Source organism: Haemorhous mexicanus, chromosome 3 (genome assembly GCF_027477595.1).
Source record: "Haemorhous mexicanus isolate bHaeMex1 chromosome 3, bHaeMex1.pri, whole genome shotgun sequence".
Lineage (NCBI taxonomy): Eukaryota > Metazoa > Chordata > Aves > Passeriformes > Fringillidae > Haemorhous > Haemorhous mexicanus.
Window position 1 is genome coordinate 108,886,941 of NC_082343.1, and position 22,754 is coordinate 108,909,694.

At 38.0% G+C, this 22,754-nt stretch overlaps 1 protein-coding gene across 2 annotated transcripts in view; it reads right to left on the reverse strand.

Annotated features, from left to right (window-relative positions):
• Positions 1-22,754, reverse strand: part of LDAH (lipid droplet associated hydrolase) — a 112,065-nt gene that overhangs the window by 63,305 nt on the left and 26,006 nt on the right. For both annotated transcript variants that reach the window (XM_059842952.1, XM_059842953.1), the window contains 2 exons: positions 16,989-17,123; positions 866-1,035 (listed from right to left, as the gene is read on the reverse strand). In XM_059842952.1, the coding sequence (XP_059698935.1) occupies positions 866-1,035; positions 16,989-17,123 (305 nt within the window). The remainder of the gene's footprint in view (positions 1-865; positions 1,036-16,988; positions 17,124-22,754) is intronic.

A 22,754-nucleotide genomic window follows, 5' to 3' on the forward strand; every position in this document is an offset into this window, starting at 1 on the left:
AAAGAAAAAGTTAGATGTGCAGTAGAAATGGTTATGAAGCAGTGGATATGCATATATTAACCACATGCATTACATGTATTAACCACATGCATATATTAACCCCAGACTTCATGTCACCACTAACATGGAACTTCCTTCCACTGAAGATTTTATAAAGTAAAGGAAGAAGCAATGATTTAGTAAGAGTGAATGTTTAAGAATAAAAACTCCCTATTCTCCATTTATCAGCCACTAACAGACAGTTAATACTGAGCACAGTTTGCTATTTACAGAGGGCAAGGATTTGGTCCTGGTTCACAGGGACAAAGAAAAATGTTCAGAAATACAGAACATGCAGTTACAGCTCTCACTCTCATTGAGTTACACAAACCAAGACTGAATTGCAGTCATATTTGCATTAAATTTTAAAATCAATGTTTTTCATAGTAGTACTCCTCAAAATTTATAATAATATTCATTCCCATACACTTTCCCATGTCTAACCGGCAATCTGTTCGCCTCAAGATAAGAGACCACTATAAAAATCACAACCAGTCTTAATTTTTAGTGTAACACATAATGCAATTGCCAAACGTCTAGTGATTTGCTTGTAAATTATTTAAAGATGAGAACAAGGAAGTCATAAATATACGTCTCGCCATTATTAATTATTTATATTCCAAGGGCAATAAAGATCCAAGTTCGGACTCAGAATTACATCAATCTGCTTTATATGTTACTAGGATCAAGCCTTTTTGTTTGTTTGTTTGTTTGTTTGTGTAGAACAGAATAGAGTTTCCACAGGAGCTACATGGCATTAGCCATAGGCTGAGCACGTGCACTGCTTTGCTAATAAAGCAACTCCCACTCAAGAAGGTTCATGTACCTGAAGTTCTGATGCTCGTTTCATCATCTCCAGGGTGATGTAGCAACCAATAGAATGAGCAATCAGTACCAGCTTTATATCTTTTGATACATTCTTTTTGAGGAAGTTCAGCTTATGCTCTACTTGTCCGTTAAGTCCAAAAACATCCTCTAGCTCCTTAATATCTGTGTCTGAAACATAAAAGAAAAGAAGTCCTTTGGTTCAGTGAATAAAATTTCAGGCACGTTTTTTTTTTTTTTGTTTTTTTTTTTTTTTTTTTTTTCTTTTTGTCCCTCTTCTTTGCAGAATGCTGAAATAAAAACATGTATTTATTTATTTATTTTAGAAAACCCAGTTAAACAAAACACAAAAAAAAAAAACCCTCACCAGACCTAAAAATTTAATTTTCAGCTACCACCAATGGAAAATACTGACTGATAAATCACATGCACAGGATGTAAAGCCTTAGGTGTAGCTTGGGAACCAGCACAAGACATGTAAACACATGGAGATTTCATAGCACATCATCTTTCATCTCCTTAATTCAGAACAAGACCAAACTCAGGGCATTGGATCAGCTTGAATCAATCCAACTTTACATTGAGAGATCAGGACCTACAACAGCAATACTGCCCAGGAATGAGTCCCACCCCACAGAAGACAAGCTACCATATATGTCATCATGCAGTAGCAACCTCCAGATATTCATAATCTCCTGTCTTGAAGATGCACAAAAATGTCCCATGGAATAAGGAAAAATAGGAAATGCTACGTGTCAACACAGAACACTTGCATCTATATAAAATATCCCTGTTAATGCAGGTTCTTATCATTGTCAATTCAGCTGCAAAGAAGAAAATCAAGTTAAGAGCTTCATGGTTCTAGATTACTGTACAGTTTCATTCCTGCTTTGCCAGAGACCTTCTAAAGGAGCTTGGGTAATCCCTCATGATGAGGACTTGGCTCCTTGCTTCCTGGCCAGTCAACAAGACAAATTGAACTGGTGTCTGTAAAAATATACAACAATTCAGGCATCTTTAACTTGCTTATTACAAGGGTGACGTGTATATCTGAAGTCCCCCAGTCTAAGGGCATTCACAGCTCTTTCATCGGCTAGAAAAGAGCTTTACCCACTAAACTAAGCACTAAGTTAAGGATACACCACTCCAGTTTATGCTGGACTACTCTACTGACATGACTGTAAGAAGAAATACTAAAAAGAGTAACAGAAAAGAGACAAAAAGAATGAAGGAATGAATGCCCCTAGCTTATCTAGACAAGATGGAGTGGTACTAACATCACTTAATCTCTTAAAACTGTGCTATTATCTCAGGATTAAGTTTCATACTACACATTAAACCTTTGATCTTTTATGCTCCTTATGGGCTGACATGCCTGAAGTAAGCTAAACCTACAGGCAGCATACTTTGGACACACAGTGGGGAGCAGCAAGTTACTGAGCATGGTCCTACAGATGGCTCCTACATTGCTGGCAAAAGCCACCCACCTCTAATAACTCAGGAGCAGCTAACAGAGTGCACACACAGCCCTAACTGGCCCAGTAAGGTGTGTAACTTCCCACTTGGTGTCTTCTGATGAGCTCTGCTACAGTCTACCCTGTGAAAAATAGATGTGGAAGAAAGGGTCCATCAGGCAAAGACACTGTAAAGATAAATACATTAAAAAACCTGAAATACATTGAAAAACTACTGTACAAGAAAGTAATGATTGTAGTTCTGTTTCAGATTGTTCTGCACCTGCTCGAGGCAAGAGGTAGCTATAAGTTAACTGTCTATGATTGTGAACAGCATTTATAAAATTATGGCTGCCAGTGCTTTAATTCATACACAGTAAATTTCATGGCAACTGGACAGTAATCTCAAATACTAAAAATTACTAACACTGCTGTAGTGAAGTTATTGGGAGGTTGATAGTGACAGAACTAACTGGTAGCCCAAGTGGGCTGGCACTGCATCACCTTTTTGATTATCTGTATGAAACATCCTTTAGAAGCAAAATAATTGCTCAAGATGGATATTTTCTGAGTTAAAATAATTACCATCAAAGTCCCAACAAACTTGTTCTTCAGTTAAACTAGTATTTCTGCTAAAACTACCGATGATCATATCCCAGCATAATTTAGAGCAATTTACTCAAAACAAAAAAAGAGTTTACCAAAATACACCCAAGGAATGCAAAATTAGATGAGAAGTGATATTTTGTTTATTAGGCTTTCTGCATGTAATGGAAAACAAAGAGTTTGTTCTATTTTCCAAAACCCTAAATAAAAGCCTAAGGCAAAACCACTGTTTTTAAATTTAGTTTCTACTTTTAGCAAAAGCTGCCTATCCTACATTAAATTACACAGCAGCTCAGTCTCATGCAGGAATAGGTTGTCTACATCCCAAGTCTAATTACAGGTATATATAACACAAAAAACGCCAGCACAGTAGAAACATGATGGCCCATTGGATAGAGCAACAAGTGAAGGAGTAAGTTATATTGAGTATATATGCATTACAACACATATTGTAATATATATGTGTTGGTAACATATATAGTGTTGGGTTGAGTGGGTCAACTGTCCCTTGTAATCATTTGCTATCATTTCTGTACTGTTTCACTCTGGCCCTGCCATCTCAGTAGTTTATCAACACGTCTTTTAATGTTTTACATTTCATTACAATTATTGAAAATAAGTGTTTCCAGCTTATTTTCCAGTTAAAGCAAGGGAAAATGAGGCATAGTAGGTGTATAAATCTTACAGAGAACTCTTCATGGTTCATAAGACCCCAGAAACCTAGCAGGAAACAAGACAAATTTTTATTTGTATTATTCAGTCTCACAAGGTTTATGGCTTTTCCGTACATGAATTCAGCATCTGCTAAAAGAGCTGCTGAAGACTGCTGCCATGAAATTAATAAATAGCACAGCAGAGACAGTCTAGGCCCATCTCAATACTTTCCAAATTTAGATTAACAATGTTAGACAAATACAGTTAATTTGCTATGACATTACATACCTAATTTAATGTTTATTTACCTAATAAACAGCAGTGTAAACATTCTGGCCAACATACCCAAAGCTATTGGCTTCAGTAGAAATGTGTCTGTTCAGAACCAGCTGGGTTGCCAGAGCAAGAACCCTGAGGAAGGACATGGCTGGGAATTCAGAATAAAGTGAAAACAATGGCTTTTTCCTCCCTGCTTTTGGCCAGACTTGAGAACACTCAATTCAAGCCTGTGCACCAGTGTTTCCTTAAGGGAGCTAGGGAGAGTTGAGGCTGCGGAAGCGATTTTTAATTGGATGGATGGGTCAGTTGTGATTGATGATGATCATGGACACACATTCTACTGTGGGCCAAATCACCCCCAGCGCAGCCCTGCTCACACACTCAGAGCAAGGATGCTCTGATTCCCTTGGCTACTGGCCTGTGTTGCACACACAGAGAACATCTCTGAGACTGCCAGTGAGTCCTGACAGCCAAGGTTGACCGCAGAGAACTGTTTCAGCTGTTTAATACAACCTTTCCTTTTCTTCTGAAATAGTAGTTTATTGCCAAACCAAATCACCTTGGCACTATTCTAAGTAGGATTAGAAGGAGAAGAAATAGAGAACAACAGAAAAACAGAAGATCTATAGAAAGACACACACATAGGCACCAACAGAGTTGGGTTAGCACTGCCTGCTGTGTGACTGATTGACAGCTCAGCCAATCAGAGTGGCGTTGCTGTGTGATTGACAGCTCTGCCAAGCCCGGACTGGGCTCTGTCCCACCACAAACCAAGGCCTGACCCACCCCTGGCCCCACACAGGCATTCCGAGCATCCCAAGGTATCTTGGGACATCGATCTCATCCAGCCTCTAACAGAGAAGCCACACTGGGAAATGAGCATGCAGTGTGGGGTCTGGTTATCCCCATGCAAAACTCTTATCATGGACCAACTCCACACTCCTCAGGTGAAGCTCCAGTGTCACATAACCCTGTACTGAAATAGGCATCCTATTTGACATCTGGACAAACATAAAATTGCCTACGCCTTGTGTCACTTCATGTTTCCCCAACACAAACGCTACACTTCTAATAGTCCAAAATGTGCAAGAGTTGGGCTGCATCACAAGTCTGAAAGATTTATTTATTTATTTTACAGAATAAAATCGCCCAGGGATTATCCAAAATCAACATGAATTTCTTGGGTGGAGAAGCTTAAATGGGTTCTTTGTATAAGCAAACAGACTTGCACAAACACACTGGCAGTCAGCACTCCAATGGCTCTACATCAAAGAAGAGCCCAGAGTGACTTCACCTCAGGTGTGGAATACATGCCGTGGCTGAAGGAGAGCTCAAATAAGCAGTTTTCAGATAGTAGAAATTATACGACTTGTACCTTATGCTACAAACACCCCATCTGGGCCAAGACATGATTTTAAGACTTTATTTATAGGTGCATTAAAAGAAATACTGTATTTCTTTTTTTTTTTTGGCAAAGCATTAATTTTCTGGTGTGCTTTCGGAAAAACAAATGCGCCATCACTTGAATGAATGTCTTTTTCTAACCTCTGCTAAAACTACAGGCAGAAAACAATGATAGATTAAAATAAAGTGTTTGCTCTAAGATTAGTCAACAAGTTAATCTTGCTAGGAAAGAGGACTTTGGTTTTCAGGGAAATAACAGAGAATTGTGTTTGTTTGTTTTTCTGCTGTGTATGCAAGGGAAATTCTTATGCGGAAAAAAAAGTGTAGCAGTTATATGAACAGACTTGAGGCTGCCAATTCATAAAAGTTAGCCTTTCATTAAAAAGTCTGCTGAATCATAGACTTCTTCTGACTGGAAGATTCAAAAAGATACCAGAGGCCTGACTTTCTAACAGGATCTTCAAATTTCTGCACGCCTTTGCAGTTCCCAAATTTCACAGTTTTACATGTCCAAACTCTGAACTGCCCTGGTCACAACAGGTGACTGAGTATTTGAGCTCATTACATATGAACACTTTTCCACTTGCCATGGAGTGACCTTGAAGTATGTCCCAAGATCAGCTCATAAACAAGGCCTCCAAATTACTCCTGAACAAGTAAGGAGCCATGAGGAAAGGTGATCTGCAACTACCTATAATGAGGGAAAGGGAGGGATCTGCAACTATATATAATGAGGGAAACCACTGGTCCACCTGCACTCTATCTTCCTCTTCCATGGACCATTGACTCTAAGAAGTGGTAGCAGGATATCTAAGGACAAACTTCAGTCAATCATTTCTATAAACTCATGTGGTCAAGAATTTTCAGAACTGGACCTTTTGCAGGGTAAGGGCAAGTAAGTGTCTGGAGACTGAACTAGCGGGGGAGTTCAGGGACATATAAATTCCTCTGCATCTCCACCAAATATCCAAGTAAAACCAACATATTGGGTCAAGTGTTTTGGACTTTACATACCACCTCTTTTTTCCACCACAAACACATAGACACTGGTGGGAACAGCAGTAGTTTTGACTAAACAACTTGTGTTTAGATGAAGAAACACCTGGAAAGTTTTTATCTTTTCCTTTATGTAGTGAGATGCAGAAACTACAACTGAATTACTTAGATTAGTTGTTAAAATGGTGTGCATAATATAAAGTCTAATTCTGGAAATTAAATAATTTGATTGCTTTTTTTCCTCTTAGCTAAAGACCATAATTCCTCAAAACTGAATCATGCCATTTGAAAGTGTGAAAATAGAACTGTAAGCTTAAAAATTGAGACAATAAAGTTTGTGGGTCTGTTATGGGCATCCCCTAAAGATACATTGCTCAAAGCCTGTTTCACTTTCATTTGATTAGTGAACCATGGATAATTTGTATTAGCAAGCAATAAAATGCCAAAGAAATAGGATGGAAACCCTGAAGGAATGTTAAATAAATATTGAAGAACTCCTCCTGACACCAAGAGCCAGGTCTTAAAGCATTGTGTTTTAGATTAACCCTTAGACCTTAGTCTGGCCCTAGCACCCTCAGGAACTGTTCATGCAACTTTTAAGATAAACACACCACTCATTAGTGTTTATTAGAGCAATTACTTTTTGTAAAGGTATCCTCCACAAATAAATTGCCATTTACTCAAGATACTGAAGTGGTCATATGTATTATTTTCTTTACTAGAAAAATAACAAGGCCTTATTTTACAAATTGAACTACTGATTTCCTTTGCTTTCTACACAACTATTGCTGGGACACTTGTTTAACACCTAATATGTTTTTCAAAGGAAGCTATATTATAATTAAATTAGTGCAGGAGTAGTCTGACAGAATGAACTAATAAACATGACAAGTACTAAACCCCAGATTTTTATTAAAAGCATTCAGGAGCACTCTGAACTTTTAAAATTACCTCTTAGAAACTTATTTTATTTTATATTTCCAGTCTTGCTCCCCTCTGTTCAGAGTAACTATTATCAAGTAATTATGAAATAACAGTACAAACTTTGAAGCAGAATTTTGTTGGTCATCTCTAATGCAAGGCAAACACCATTAAAAAGTGTTTTATTGTGCCCTTCTACACCAATCAACATCTCTATTCCAAGCACTTAATTGAGCATAAAGCAAATGTTATATAGGTGATTTACATAATGTATATGGTAAAGTTTTCTATATTTGAATGACTGCACTTTATAGTCAGTAAACTGAATAACTGCAGGAAGTGCAATCTGTAAGAATTATCAGCATGGTATTATGAAGAGACAAAACAAACAGTAAAACAAACTTACAAAAACCCCCACAATTTGCAGGGTATAAGCTAGAGGCCCATCATTGTACAGAAGCAGATCTGAATTTCTAACATAAATGACCTCAAGGAACAAAAAGCAAAGAGGTCTGAGTCCCTGGGAAGCTGATTGTCCATGCTATGTTTCTTGGTTTTGGACACACTGAAGCCAAGTGCAAGGCTGTGTCAATGCCCCCCACTCACCCACACAAACAAAACTGCAAGCTTCAACACAACTTATTTTTATACAGATTAGCAATGGAAGAAAACCAGAAGAATGATGTTCTGCACACCACCAAGAATGGGGAGGTGTAGCATAGATGGTAGGGAAAGAACAGTAGAAACTGTGGGAGTATTGAAGGGAACAAAAATAGATGAGTATCACTTCACAGGCATTGATTCCATTGGTGATGACAAATGAGGTGCTGCACCACAGTAGGCAAGTCCAACAGTCACACCTATTGAAAACAGCACTTCAAAACTTTGGGAAGTTTAAACAGATACAAATACAGAAAAAAGGACTGAGAGCAAACAAAGGAGAGCCACAGTTTAGAGCAGAGTAAGACAGCTGGCCAAGGAAGACAACCCATGTTATTTCAAAGAGAGGAAAAAAAAGAATTATTTTCAAAGTAAGAGAAAATGAGAAGGTGCACACCATGATGTTAAGGGAAAGAAAAGTGAAAAAGCAGGGAGTTGAGAGGGGCAGTCATACAAGTTACATACAATTCACAGTGACTGGTCAGATTGATGGGTGACATTTTCTGAAGTGTTTGATGCTTCTACTGAATTCAAGCTGTAACTTTTAATTTGCCAGGTCAGTCCCAATTTTTCTTGAAAATCCATCCCAAAATTTTATTCATTAGTGTGGTATCAACCAAGACTGACATGTTCAATTAAGTACGACTCTTCAGAATAATACTAAAATAACAGTAATGTACTTCTTGTTTCACCAGCTCCTATAACGGGCATTAGGATAGCATTAAATAAACTTAGTCTTTTTCTTTGTCCTTGTGAATATTCATCTTGGATGACACTGTTTCAATAGAAGTATAAAGAGAAGTGTAGGTTTCTATGTTCATTTGTCCATAGAAATGTTAAATTTCATGTTGTAAATCATGTAACAACAACATCCTTTTTAAGGAGTAAACGATCTACTTAGGCAAGCATAACATTTTTCCATCTTTCATCTGTATCCCTCAAAACTGATGGATTATAAGAACCCTTTAAAATTATTATATTTCCTGCTGCAGCAAACTGGTAGCACAGGACTGACTGCAAAGAGCTATGTCAGTTTATGCCAGCAGAGAACACGACCCCCTGCTAGCAGTGCTGAGGGCTGTAGCACAGCACGTCTGCAAAATATTCTGCAATGCAGTGCCACCTCACAGGACTCAGTCAACACTCCCAGTGCTACCTGCCTTGAAAAGCTTTGTAATCTCTGCCTGAGCTCCTCTTCACACAAGGAGTGTGACCTGACATCAGAGGGAACCAACCATGGCTCAGTGACTCCCAGCACAGATCCCCACTGGCAAAAGAGAAACAGACAAAACAGCACCTGCAAAAGTCTGAATTTATGAAAATCGATGGTAAAACTCGGCAAAGGAAATAGAATTTCACCTTGCACTTTGTATAAATGTAGCAGGTTTCTTGATCAGTTGCTGATGCTTTAAGTAACCATTTGCATATGCTGTTCAGTGCAAATTTTGTATCTTTACACATTTTGGTGAAATGATTACTTTAAATTCTGATTTTTATCTTTTCTTCTCCAGTGTTCTGTTACACTGTTTAAAATTTAATTCTCCATTACCAAGATAACAGTTTCCTTTTTAACCTTCTTGAAGCAAATGCTGAAGCTTTCTTTCTTAGCCACCCACCTGAAATGCCCAGCATACAACTATGGGAACCTGCCCAAGGTACCGCTGTGATGGCTTTATTCTACTTGCAGTTTAACCTGATAGGTGAAATAGAGACTGAAGTGCCACCAGTACAAAACTGAGTACTTAAAGGGGCTACAAGCAAGATAGAGAGGGCATGAAGTGATAGGAAAAAGGGAAACGGTTTTAAACTGGAAGAGGGCAGGTTTAGTTTAGGTATAAGGAAGAACTTTTTACTGTGAGCTGCAGATGCCCCATCCTTCAAGGACAGGCTGGACTGGGCTTTGAGCAGCCTTATCTCATGGAAGGTGTCTCTGCCCATGGTAGGGGATGAATAAGGGATTTTTGGTGTTCATTTTGCACATGTGAGAAGTCCTTCATGGAAAGTAAATCAGTTCACCACAAGCAGCTCTAGAGTCACGGTTGTAAAGTCTGGTTTTCTCAATCATTTACATTAGCAGACATTGAAGAAACAGCTCAATACAAATATTTTGAAACTGCCAGAGGCTTTACAGTATGATTTATATAATAAGACATCACCTGAGTTTTACCTGCTCTCTAGACACAAACAGCTCCAAATATGCTCAAGTATTTTCATACTGAAGTGTATTCAGGAGCACTTATATTGCCCTCTTTGTAATTAACTGAAAAATCTCCCAAATCGTGTAAATCATAGCATGGAAGGAAGTGGCAGCAAGCTCAGCAATAATATGCTTGAAACCATAGTTCTGTTCTAAAAAAAGTGACACTACAATGGCAGTGCCAAAGAATTTTAATTATCTGCTACAATGTTTAACCCAATGGGGAGTTACTTGGCAAACACGTAGTCACTGACCACACCAAGTAATTCAATAACTGTAGCAAATGAGGTTATTTTAATATATGTATTAATTGACAAAACCTGAAATTCAGCTTTAGAAAGGTAAGAATATGTCTATCTTAAAGAAAGACAGTAGTGTCACATGCTATCAAAACTAGAAAAAAGAAAAACTTCATCCAGCAATCAGCAGTGAGACTCACTCACTCAACCTGAATCCACAGTACCACATAATTTAGTTCTTTATCATTTCTTCAAGCATTCTGCCTCTACTCAGATCTTACAGATTTAAGATACACTGGAAGTAACAGTAATTCACTGCTGATTATTTAGAATGAGGCCATTTGCAGTCACTTCTTCTGCCCACTCTGAAACTGCCTTTCAGTTTCCTGTATTTTCCTGAAATGCATATACTGCTCCTCAAAGGAAGGGAAATTCCTAAAAATGAAACCAAACCAGAAAGGGTCCATGTTCCAAACCTGATTATTTTTAGAATCTGGAATGATGGTTTCTCACTCTTACAGCTGTACATCACTATCAATTGAAAATAAAAATGTCATTAAACTCTGGACTGATCCCATCAAGATCTGCAACACTTGTTGCAAGTTTTGTGGGTATCAAAATTAAATCAAAGGTCCCTAATATAAATTAGAATTGCTAAATTAAACTATTGATCAGCTTTTCCTTCTGCAGCCAACCTGTGACGTGTATAAACGTTTTGAGGTAACTACAAGAACAAATCCAGGCCTCTTACACCTTCAGACATAACGATTATTCCCTGCTGTGGGATTACTTCATTGTCATCCTGTTAGCAGATGCAACAATATCTTTCAAATTGAGTTGTGTTAAAAGATGCCTAAATATCCTCCCTGGGGAAAATAACCTGATCATCTAAATACTGTGTTTTTTTCCAATTACATTAGGTTTTTACTTTCCCTTTAACAGCATGGCAAATATTTAAGCAAGCTACTCTGAAACATCATAGCACTGCTCATCCCAGGGAACTGTGACCTGCCTTCAAACAGACACCAGAAGATGGAACTGTTGACTTTTGACCAGGTAGAACATTCTTGAACACTTTCCCCCACCCCACTAAAAGACACCTGCATCTAAACAGAAATGGTGGTACCAACTGGAGAACGTACCTATGTCATGGGATGGAATGCACAAAATAACACTTAAACAATTTCAAAACCTACATCCAATGTCATCCAATGTCCATTTCCTGGAATGCAGTAAAGACATTGTGCTCTCTTAATGGATTAATTCCTGCCTTTTTTTTTTTTTTTTTTTTTTTACATCTTGTTTTCTGGATGAAGATCCAGAAGATTGTATCCGTTTTCAAAAATCTTTAAAAACAGAATTATATTTTTCTTATTTGTAGGTACAGATAAAAAATTCTGGTTCTTTTAACCAAGGAATTAGTTGAATAAGGTACTAGAATAGATTAAAAAGCTCTCCACATAGACATTTTTTAATAATATTACAATACATATTAAGTCAACAGACTTAGTGGAAAACCTTGAAAGAAATAAGAGAATGCAGAGAATCTATTTTTCATATAGCCATAAGAAATGTAAAGACAAAGCCCTATTCCTTGTAATGTCAGCAAAAATTAGTCACTACTCCATCAAACTCAATGGGATATATATTAAGTAGTATGAAAATGAGCTTAATAGTGTTTAAATGATCTTTATAATTAAATACATGGCTGCTAATTTATGATAATATAAACACTTAAAATTGTTAACATTTTGAATGGCCAGAAAAGAAAACAACAGAGCAACTTAGAAATACTTCATATATGGCAAAATTTTAATTTTCTTAGTTTTGATTTTGAATGGAACAAGACTTTTAAACACATGCTTAAAATTAAGCAGGACTGATAAAGTCAATGCCAAATGCCAAGATATCACTCTGAGGATGTATTTGCATAATTATGGGCATGATTATGGGACCTCCATGAATAATTAACTGAATGTGGTTTAAAGTAAAGAAGTAACTGGAGTAGTGCAGCATCCCTAGGGCTGCTTACTTTTCACACATCTAGATTTCAAGCATTCCAGTGGGTTCATAAGATGAACTGACCATTTGTTTCCTTAAAATAGACACTTAGCATTAAAGCCATACAGTCAAATTCAGATCTTACCAGGCTAAGACAAAAACCTCAAAATTTAAATGGCTCCTAATAACTTTTACACATGCACACACGCTTCCTTCCTTAGACTGCCTTTTCCAAGACAGGGAAGGAATAAGGTTTCTGGGCAGCAGCAGTTGCTGGATCATGAGGGGCAGAAGGACTGCACTGCAGTGAGCTGACAGTTCCTGTCCCATCCTGTGACAACAACCAGTCCTTCTGTGCACACCCTGACCTGGGATCCCTCACTGCTGACAAATACCATGTGAGGAGCTCCATGTGATTCATAAGTGCCAAGGCCAGCTCTGTGAACAGGAACTTCCCCCTCCCCATACATTATAAAAAACTACACTTGGTATGAAATAGTTGTGAAACCAGCCTAATTCTACCAGGATGGCATGCTTAAAACTTGGGGTTTTTATTGTATCTACAGTGTGATACCACTAGACTGGGAGACATTGTGTCATATAAATCTGCACTACAATTAAGCAGAATTTTAATGTATTCTAGGCCATAAACATGACTACAGAGTTTTCTGCATCTGTAATATAGAAATATAACTGACTAAACCTCAAAGGAACTTATATTAAAGGTAAATCATCTTTCAATGACTCTCAGATATTTTAATTGATATGCCTAGGAAGCAGAAAATGATGTTGAAATAGAAATTATTGTGAATTAAATGTATGTAACATGAATAAAATGTGTATATGCATAAGCTTAAAGTACACATGTGAGATGCCAGCCCAGCTGCCTTCCTACTGCTTTTCTCCCTATGTATATATGTATATATACATATGCAAGACATAAATGCTTTTTAAACACAGCTATCACTGCATATCCCAGTGTGGCCACATATCTGCTGTTATAACTAATCATACAGGGCTGAAGCACAGGTAAGGACTTGCTGGTTAAAAAACTTCTGATTATGACAGAGATTAATTCTGAGGTGTTTTTGTAGTGACCAAAGAGACTGCCAGTATCTCTGATCCACCTGATTCAGCAATGTAGGTATTTTCCCTCATCAGCAATTGCTAAAACGATCTATTCTACTTAAAATAAATGAGTCACAAGCCAGCAAAAACTACCAAATGCATCCAGAGTCCCTGTGTCTGTGTAACTTCTGTCCCTGGAAATGTTTAAGGCCAGACTGGATGGAGCTGTGAGCAACCTGGTCTAGTGGAAGGTGTCTGCGTCCATGGCAAGGGGGTTGTAAATAAATTACATTTAAGCTCCCTTCCAACCCAGGCCATTCTATAATTCTGTGATACACAACAGCAAGGAAAAGTCCCTATTTTTAGGAACCCAATTCTTGGAACACCAAACTTCCATGACCACCTCCTCCTCTCCTGTTTGCAGCAGCGCAGACCACAATTCCACTCCTTGCCAGCACCACACATTCATGGTGGCACAACATCTCCAAGGGCACTGCAGCAAATGCTCACACAGAAGTGTTATTGGAAAAGTATTCTTAGGTACCATTCATTCCACTTAGCAAGTGGAAAGCAGCTAAAGTGCCAATTGCATCTGATCAGCCAGATCACAGTTTGGGAATCACAGTCCTAAATAACTCATAACCTCTTATTACAGAACACCACACTCTTTGTCTTGCTCAGGCTAGTATTTTAGGATCTTTCCTGCCAGCACAGCATATCATGATGGTAAAAACTTACGGCTCATATCTGCTAATCATGCCCACACTTCTATCAGTCATTTGGTGGACAACTAGCCAGCAATTAACAAGATTATTAACTTGCCGAAGTATAAATTCAATTTTACCCAAACAATTTCAGTCATTTTTTTCTGGATTTATACCACTTGAGCTAGAGGCAGACTCTCACTCATAGCCAATTCTGCAGTTTCATTAGAAGCCAGAGGGCTGCAAAAGCAAACTCCATTCAGATGAAATATAACAACAGCCAAGAAGCAATATATCAAATAAATTTAAGCTACATACCACTTCCAATTTTTCCTGTAATGCTAGAATTTATTTCTTTTTATGCACAACTTAATTTGAGTTCAAAACTTCACACTGATGGTACATTAACATTTCGGGTTCACATAATCAATGTCTTCACAGACAATTTATTATTCCTTCACCACTTCTCTGCTTTTCCCATACTGTTTCTTAGGATGTAATTCAGTTTCAAAATGGTCTGAAAGCCCTACTCTCCCTGTGTAAAGAGCAAGCAGTGGAAACACTCTTTTGATGGACTGAAAATCAATCATTACCTATCTTTTTTCACCAAGAACTAAAAACTAAGGCTAGTTAAGCAGATTTTAAGGACACACTATTATCTTCTACAGTGCATAGAACATAAAAAAATCTAACTAGAAATTTATTTTGTAAATTGACTATTAAGAATGCCACTCAAAATTTCCTGTCATTCAGAAGGAAAAACATGCCTTGCTGATTTGACTGTCTAACTCAATACTCATCCATATGGTTTACGAAGTTCTAGAGATTTATCTTGAATATAATTTATCATTGAACCAAATATTGTATCATTAAGTCATGAATGCTGACTAGCTACTTATAAGGTATATGACATTTCAATACATCAATTGTGCCTCTTTAGTTGATGAAGATATGAATCACAGCATTCCATATTTGTGTAGCACTTGGCAAACACAGACTATTAGAACAAATAAGTTAATAACTTAATTCTGATTTAATTTTTCTTTACTCTCAGTCTCACTTTGCTACCAAAAGTAGTTTATTGGCAGCCCTAAGGACAAACAAAAGCATGCCTTCCATCTTCTTGAAGGACACTGAGGCATTGGAGTATGTCCAGAGAAAGGCAACAAGCTGGGGAAGGGTCTGGAGCACAAATTTGATGAGGAGCAGCTTAGGAATCAGGAGGTGTTCAGCTTGGAAAAAAGAAGTTCACGGAGGACCTTACTGCAGTCTACAACTACCTGAAAAGAGGCTGTAGCCAGGCAGGCAGGGGTTGGTCTCTTCCAGGTAACAAGGGATACAACAGGAGAAAACTACCTCAAGTTGTGCCAAGAAAGATTCAGGTTGGACACCAGGAAAAATTTCTTCACTAAGAGAGGTTAAGCATGGGAACAGGCTGCCCAGGGAAGTGGTGGAGTCACCATCCTCGAAGGCATTCCAAAAACAAGCATATGTGGCACATGACGTGGTTAGTGGGTATGGTGGCATTTGGTTGCCTTGATCTTTTCCAAATGCAATGATCCCATGATTCTACACTTATTTCTGTCTGAAATGTTCTATTTCTTTTTTCTCATTCAGCCACAGCAGATGTCCACAGAAATAAACCACTGTAAAACACTGCTATGTATGTACATCTGCTGTCCATGCATATGTTTTATGCTAATTTTAAATAAAATAAGAGAGCACTAGAAAAGTGTTCTCTTTTTTGTAATTTTGCCTACACCTAAGGATTGATGTTGGCCTGTTTTATGTTCACAGCAGTGTTCAAAACAAATGTTTTTTGAAAAGCTGAGGAGGAAGATAAGGACATTGAAACTGAGGTATAACTTCTGTATTGTATTCAATGAGAAATATTAAGTTTCAAATAGTTTTGCACAGTGGATTGATTACTGGGAGCAGAACAGTGAAATGTTCAATTAATGGTGTGTGCCTCTGTGGAGCTGGGCTTGCAAGAGTTCTCTTAATTGAAGGATATCATACAGAAGTAGAAATGAAAGGTGTAGCTTTGTTCAGTGTTCAAATTGCTAAGTGATATCCCTCCAGTCAATTAGGAAGCAGTCTGTGATTGATGGCTGCTGTTGGAAAACTTTAGTCTTTACTAGACTTCCAAAATATACTTGAACTAAATCTTATCAGGCATATTATTCCTTTATAGTTTGCTACATTTTAGACCCCTTTACAGGGCAGCATCAGTCATAAGTCAAGTGCACAATTTAAATGCCTGTACACTCTAAATCAGTGGTCTCCAAAGTGGGGTGTTTGCACAGTGTGATATAGGAAGAAAATATCAGGAATGCTGGATTTACTGCTACGTCACTGTAGCTTGTCCAAGTCCAGAAGACTTCCAATAACAATCAGCCTTCAGGATTCACTGCAGGCTCCCCCCATCTAACTAACTATGTTTGGAGCACCATCTCTTGCTGCAGATCTGCATGGCAAAAGACTCTTAACAGATACACAAGCAACCTCTCCCCTGCAAACATCCCATACCCCAGTCACAGAAAGACATACTGCTTCCAGGTAATTCACTGATTTAGTACAGCTATTTTTAAATTCAGAGATAATTAAATCTCTCCTAAAGTACTCAATCTCTGAACTGGACATTTAATTTAAAAATGTACTTTTCTAATCTACTCTTCTCAACATAAACAAATTCTAGGTCTTCTTCACTGTAACATGTCTCTAATGACTGCCAACAGTAAATTCTCTTATTCTCTTAACAGCACATATTTGTCTGGCAAATCTAATTTACCTAAAACACTACTCTTCTCATACAACTGAAAATTGTTCTGTGGAAATATAATGGAGACATCTAAAAATCATGTCAATCTGTTTTCAATAAGCACAAGTTTTGCCACTGGAAGGGTACAAACAATTGTATGCACAGGTTACAGTACTGTACCTTCTATCATTTCCATCCCACTCGGAGGTTTACAGTGTCCAGCATGGCTCACAACCCAGACAGGATACTGCTGGTTCAGTCCACAATAAAGGGCCTGTATAAAGGTCCTGTAATAACCTGCCAGTCCAGGGTTACCTGCCAAAAAAACAAAACATACAAGCACAGTCAATAATAACCTTCCAACAGCAAGCAATCTGCTTCAAACTAAACAGCATTAAACAGCAATTTGCTAATTTATTTTCTCTAGTACATTTCCAGTATTTATTTCCCCAATGTTATGGGCTATGCTATTCAACTTGTTTAATTCCAGTGACCAATGGCACTCATGGGAAGCATTTTATAGAATTACTTCGAAATTGCAAAACCTAAAATTGAAGTCCAACACAAGTGAAAACATCTTTTTCCATCAGACATCAACCAGCTTGCTTATCTATCCCATCCAGTTACAGGAATGTGAAATGAAAACATCACAAAGTCTACAGCATGTATTACGTGATCCAGATGCCTGCTCTCCAAATATCTCCGTGTTACCGCTTCAAAATAGAGTACGTGGTATCATTACTATACAAAAAGGCTGTCCTGACCCTAAAAGAAAGGATGATTTTATCTTAAACACATTGGACCAAATAAATATTTTCCTGCTTGCAACTTCCTTTTCTCTCTGTCCCTTTCTACACCAGTGGAGAAGCTCTTTCCTTTTCAAGTCTTCTGCTCTAGAACCATGGGATAATCTGTCCTCCCTCCTGGTGTCCCAGCAGCTTGAGGACTTCCCATAAAAGGCTGGTGTCTGAATGGACAAGCTTGCCCTGGGAATTCAGACCACCCTTATCTAAAATCCACTGTTAAACATGGAAAATATCAACAGTCATATACCATTGCTGAAGTAGAAACTGAAATACTGTCCCAAAGATAAAAGTGCATCTACGAAAGGGATCTCTGGATTGTCAAACAAAACTCTATACCTTACTCCTCATTTTTTCTTTCTCTTTTGGATATCACTGGTGATGTGAATGGGAGAGGAAATTCATATGAAGACAAAGCAGAACTTTCCTAATTTCCATATGATGCATTAAAATTCCACACAGACATCAGAATATAAAATTCATATTTATTGATTGATTGATTGATTTTCCAGAGTAGTTACACTGATTTTTTATTATTGTTTAGACACCAGCAAAGCTCACCATCATGGCTGGGACTGCTCAGTTATGTGCCTTTCAACTCCCACATCAGGCAATTCTTAGTTTGGATATCATCAACAGGAAAAGGCAGCATGAAAAGTATTGTGTAAAAAGGCTGTCATTTTTTAAGACAAAAACATTCCAAATTAACACCAGTGTATTACAAAACAAAAAAGTCTTCATTCAAATTCTGTCAACCCCTCTATATCCATCCGATTGTAATAACAGAGGCTGAGCTGTGCAAGTATTGATAGTGACAGAGAAGGATTAGATCTATCATCAAATTAGTACCTGTGAAAACGGGTATGGAAATAAAAACAAGGGTTATTCCACTTCTTCTCTTTCTGCACTGGGTATTTTCATACTTTCCTGTTTCACTTCCAGCCTTTTGCTGTTCAGGTAGCACACAGTAAGTTCCCTGCTGTCCCAAGAGGTTCCCTGAGCCCAGTGCCACTGAGGCACCCACAGCCACCCGGAGCAGAGCCACGTGTGCAGGAGGTGGTACCACAGCTCACCCTGGGATGATGCATGAGCACAGGAAGGGAGCTTTTCCCTCTAGGTAATGCATCTCACACACTTCACCCCTCACTTACATGTATTAAGTGTCTCGGGGGGGGTTTAAATCTTAATAAAACTAGTGATCTTAGAAAAACAACATTATTTTTACTGGAGTACACAGATGCAGGAAAAAAAAATCCCCAAACCTAAAACATCACTATCAGTTAGTATGTATTTCTAAGCATCTCTTCGTAAGCTTGCCATTAAAGGAGACTTTAAAAAAAGAAACTGTTTTGTAAAAACTCCAGAACACAACCAAATTTGTGCAAGATGATTTCCAGGAAAACAATTTAAAATTCACAAGATTCACACATCCATACAATTGCATCACGCTTTCATACATCAAAAATATATAACATGAAGGGCCCCAGAGACAATAAAACATAATCTTGACATCATTTGTCAAGTTCCTTGGATTGATGTTACACAGAGGAAATCTGTCTTTCAGCAAGGCAGAAGAAAAAAGTAGCAGCAATCCAAAATCAATTGTGTCTTTTGTAGTATAAATGATCATAATGTTTTGCATTATGTTTAATCCTGGAATATAACAGTTAGGAGTTTTGAGATCAAGGAATCACAAAATTAATCTCAATCATAGCATTTTTTCTTTACACTTTTCTCTCATTTAATAACGCAGAACAAGGATGGGGAGAAATGACAGCAGCTCAGACATCTTGGTGCTCTTTCCCATGATCAGCCAGGTGAACCTAACACATAAAATCTGCTCAGGATTTGGTCATCAGCTGAAGAACAGTCAGGTAAGAACTGCTTAAGAATAGTGAGACTTTGCATCAAATATTATACAAAGCCTAAGAAAATCTACTACTTCTTTCCAGGAAGGGAAACTTTTATCCTCTGATAAATGTAGTGTGTTTTTTAGGCAGGTAAAAGAGACAATCCATAAATACAAAAGAAACCCCAGTCCTCATAAGCATCTGCTCCTGCTAAGAGATATTCTGAGAGGTCTGAGCTGTTAGAACTGCTACTGGCATTTCAAAATGCCTTGAAGGGGTATGAATGAGAACTGCTGGCACACAGAGGAATGAAAATCAACAAAAATTTTAACAGCAAAAATTTCTACAGAAAATTTCTACAGCAAAAATCACCATGTGTAAAGCAGCTATAAATTTATTATTTATTGAACTTGCAATTCCAATGCAGTTATTCCAGATTTATAGTGACCTAAGTAAATGCAGATTAATAGTCCCTGCTCTTGAAAGCTGGCATCTACAATATTTATGACTGAACAATGTTTATCTCATATGTCTTCAAAGTAATTTTGTATGTTCTTGATTGAGCTGCTGTCAAAATACTTTATGGGAGGAAACAGAAAAAAAAAAAACTGGACTGGTTAAGATTTTCTTCATATAACAGAGTAATAGTAACAGCTAATAGAGATAACTGGGACTTAATACGTACAGCAGTCTGTGATCAATAATGTTTTAGGCTGATCTTTGCAACTGGACTGGGTTCAATTAAATTATTTTATTTTATAGATAAAGAACTACCAGGTTAATCACAAGGGCACCCAGGCAGTGCTCACTTGTGCTTTATAAGGATTTCCCAGTACAGTAAACCAGAACTGCCTATGCTCTAACACTCAACAACTAAGTGTCAAAAAATGGAAACCATAAGTAAATACAGTGTTAACCCCCATGATTTGAAGGTTTCTCCAGTTATTTGAATACCACATCAATCCTTAGACACCTCAGGGCAGCTGAATCATTCATGCATGCCAATAAATCTCAAATTGCAGTCATGTGAAGCATGAAGCACATCTTAAGCAGTTACCCTCAACTGTGCTTGATTTTCAACAGTATTTATGTTGTTTCAGAAGTCTTTTAAACAACAGCTGTAAATGGTGACCATAACAGAAAAAGAATCAAGACTGTAATACACTGAGGATTTGTCTAATTTGCAAAAGATTTCCAAGCACTTCATGGAAAGAGTGTGTCAGATGGACAACTTATATAGAGAATGAGAACAGCGGGGCCACTTTATCTGGTGTAGCCATAGGCTGCAATAAGCAAAGGACTCCTGCCACACTCCCTGTTTTTCTCTGTAACACATGACATTTTACCCAGCTATTCTACAATAAGCACAAAGTCTTTCCATTTTTAATTTGAAGACGGGAATCCACTGCTTCCTTTTCCGATCTGTTCCACCCACAGCTAACACAAAGCAGTACAGAACAACCAAGAGTGCAGAGGTGGAACTTGGAGCTATTTTAGGAGGCAAATATTCTCCACATCTATATACTGCAGATACAGGCTTCCAAGAACTAGAACTACTACTCTTTCGTCATCCATATAAGGAGAAATACAAACATGACTTATAAAGATGCATTTGCCTACCTTTCACTTTCAAACATTTTCCTGTTAATGCTTTTTCAATCAAATCAAGATTTTAAATGTCATCTGCTTCCTCAATAAGACAGTTAGGCAGTGGAGAGAGAACAACTTCTCTAAACAGAATATTTACCCCAGGATATCACTTCTAAAGAATAACCTTTATCCTGATTTCACATGATTTTCTATACAATGGATCATAAAGTCAAACTTGGCCTGTCTCAAAATGAAATACTAATAGTTGAGATGCTGCACCTCCACAAGAGAAATTATTCAGATTTGACAAATGTAAACTCATATACAGTGCACCATCAGTGCAACTCCATCAGTTTAATTATGAATGGAAAACAACAAACACATCGTGTTCACCTAAAGTCACAGACCATAGCCATTCCTCACAAGCAATGACAGCTTTTATGGCTTACAAATTGCTAAGCATTTTGAATTCTTCAGCAACAGAACACATTCATGTCAAATGGAAACCACAGGTAAGAGAACACTAGCATTAAATAACCCCATGCAAAAAATGTTCCATGTTAGAAACGAAGACAGTGACCAAAACAAGAAAGAAGCCTTCTGTGCAGAAAAATGTGAGTCAAAAATATATACAGCTTGCTCAAAAGAAATTGAGACTAAAACATAAAACTAGGTAATTTTTAGCAGTTCTGGAAGGGAGAGCTGAATTAAGAAAGACTTATTTAAACAGTATATAGTAAAAGCCAAGAGTGGTGGGGAGTGAATAAAAAATTGCCATGTAACTAAGCCATCCCAAACAGTGACAAGGTTTCTTGCACCTTGCTTTGCAACAAGCGTTTGGGCTCCATGCACTGTCCTGTGAGACGCTCCCCAGTGTTTCCAGAGGTGTCTCCAGGAGCCTGACCCTCCCTGGGAGCAGCAGCTGGCACTGAGCCGTGGTGCTTTATGCACTTCTCCCGCAGTTGCTTTTTGCTTGCTCTGGGACCTCAGCAGGACCATAAAGAATAAAGGCAGCTACATGAATGCAAGAAGGAAAATACACAGCCAGCAAGTGGGTTTACAGAGAACTTTAGGGAACTGGAAAATATGCCAGCAATTAGAATAAGTGTAATTTTAGAAATAATAATCCACAGTTTCAGAATGAAGGGTATGCTGCAGTATTCACACTATACTCTCCTGCATAAAAAAACAAATGCAGCTTCTAAAAAGAAAAATAAAATAAAAAGAGCAGCTATAAATCAAATTTGAAATCCAGGGGTGCACAGCAGGACACATAAAAATCATTTTTGTGGTGATGATTCTCACTGCCTCTTCACAGAGCTGTCAAAGCTCCCAGCTCCAGCTTGAAGAGCCTCAGTGACAAGTTCCTTGCTCAAGGAAACTTAATCTGCCTTTGGCATCTGACCAGCCACCATGGAAGTAGATGCAACTCCCCTATGTTAATGAATGGAAAGCAGCCCACGCAGATGTTAGAAGAATTTAAATGGAGCATGCAAAAAACACAATGATGTTCTCACACTTGGGAGAAAACTGCAGAATCTGACACCGTGGCTGGTGAGCAGGCCTTAAAAGGCAACGCACAGGTCTCTCTGACATGCAAGGTCAAGGGATTTCATATAAAACATGTCAAATAACATTTGAGTGACCATCATAAGCTAATGTCAATGAAGCTTTCACCTGTTTGCACGTCTCAGGGACTGGCA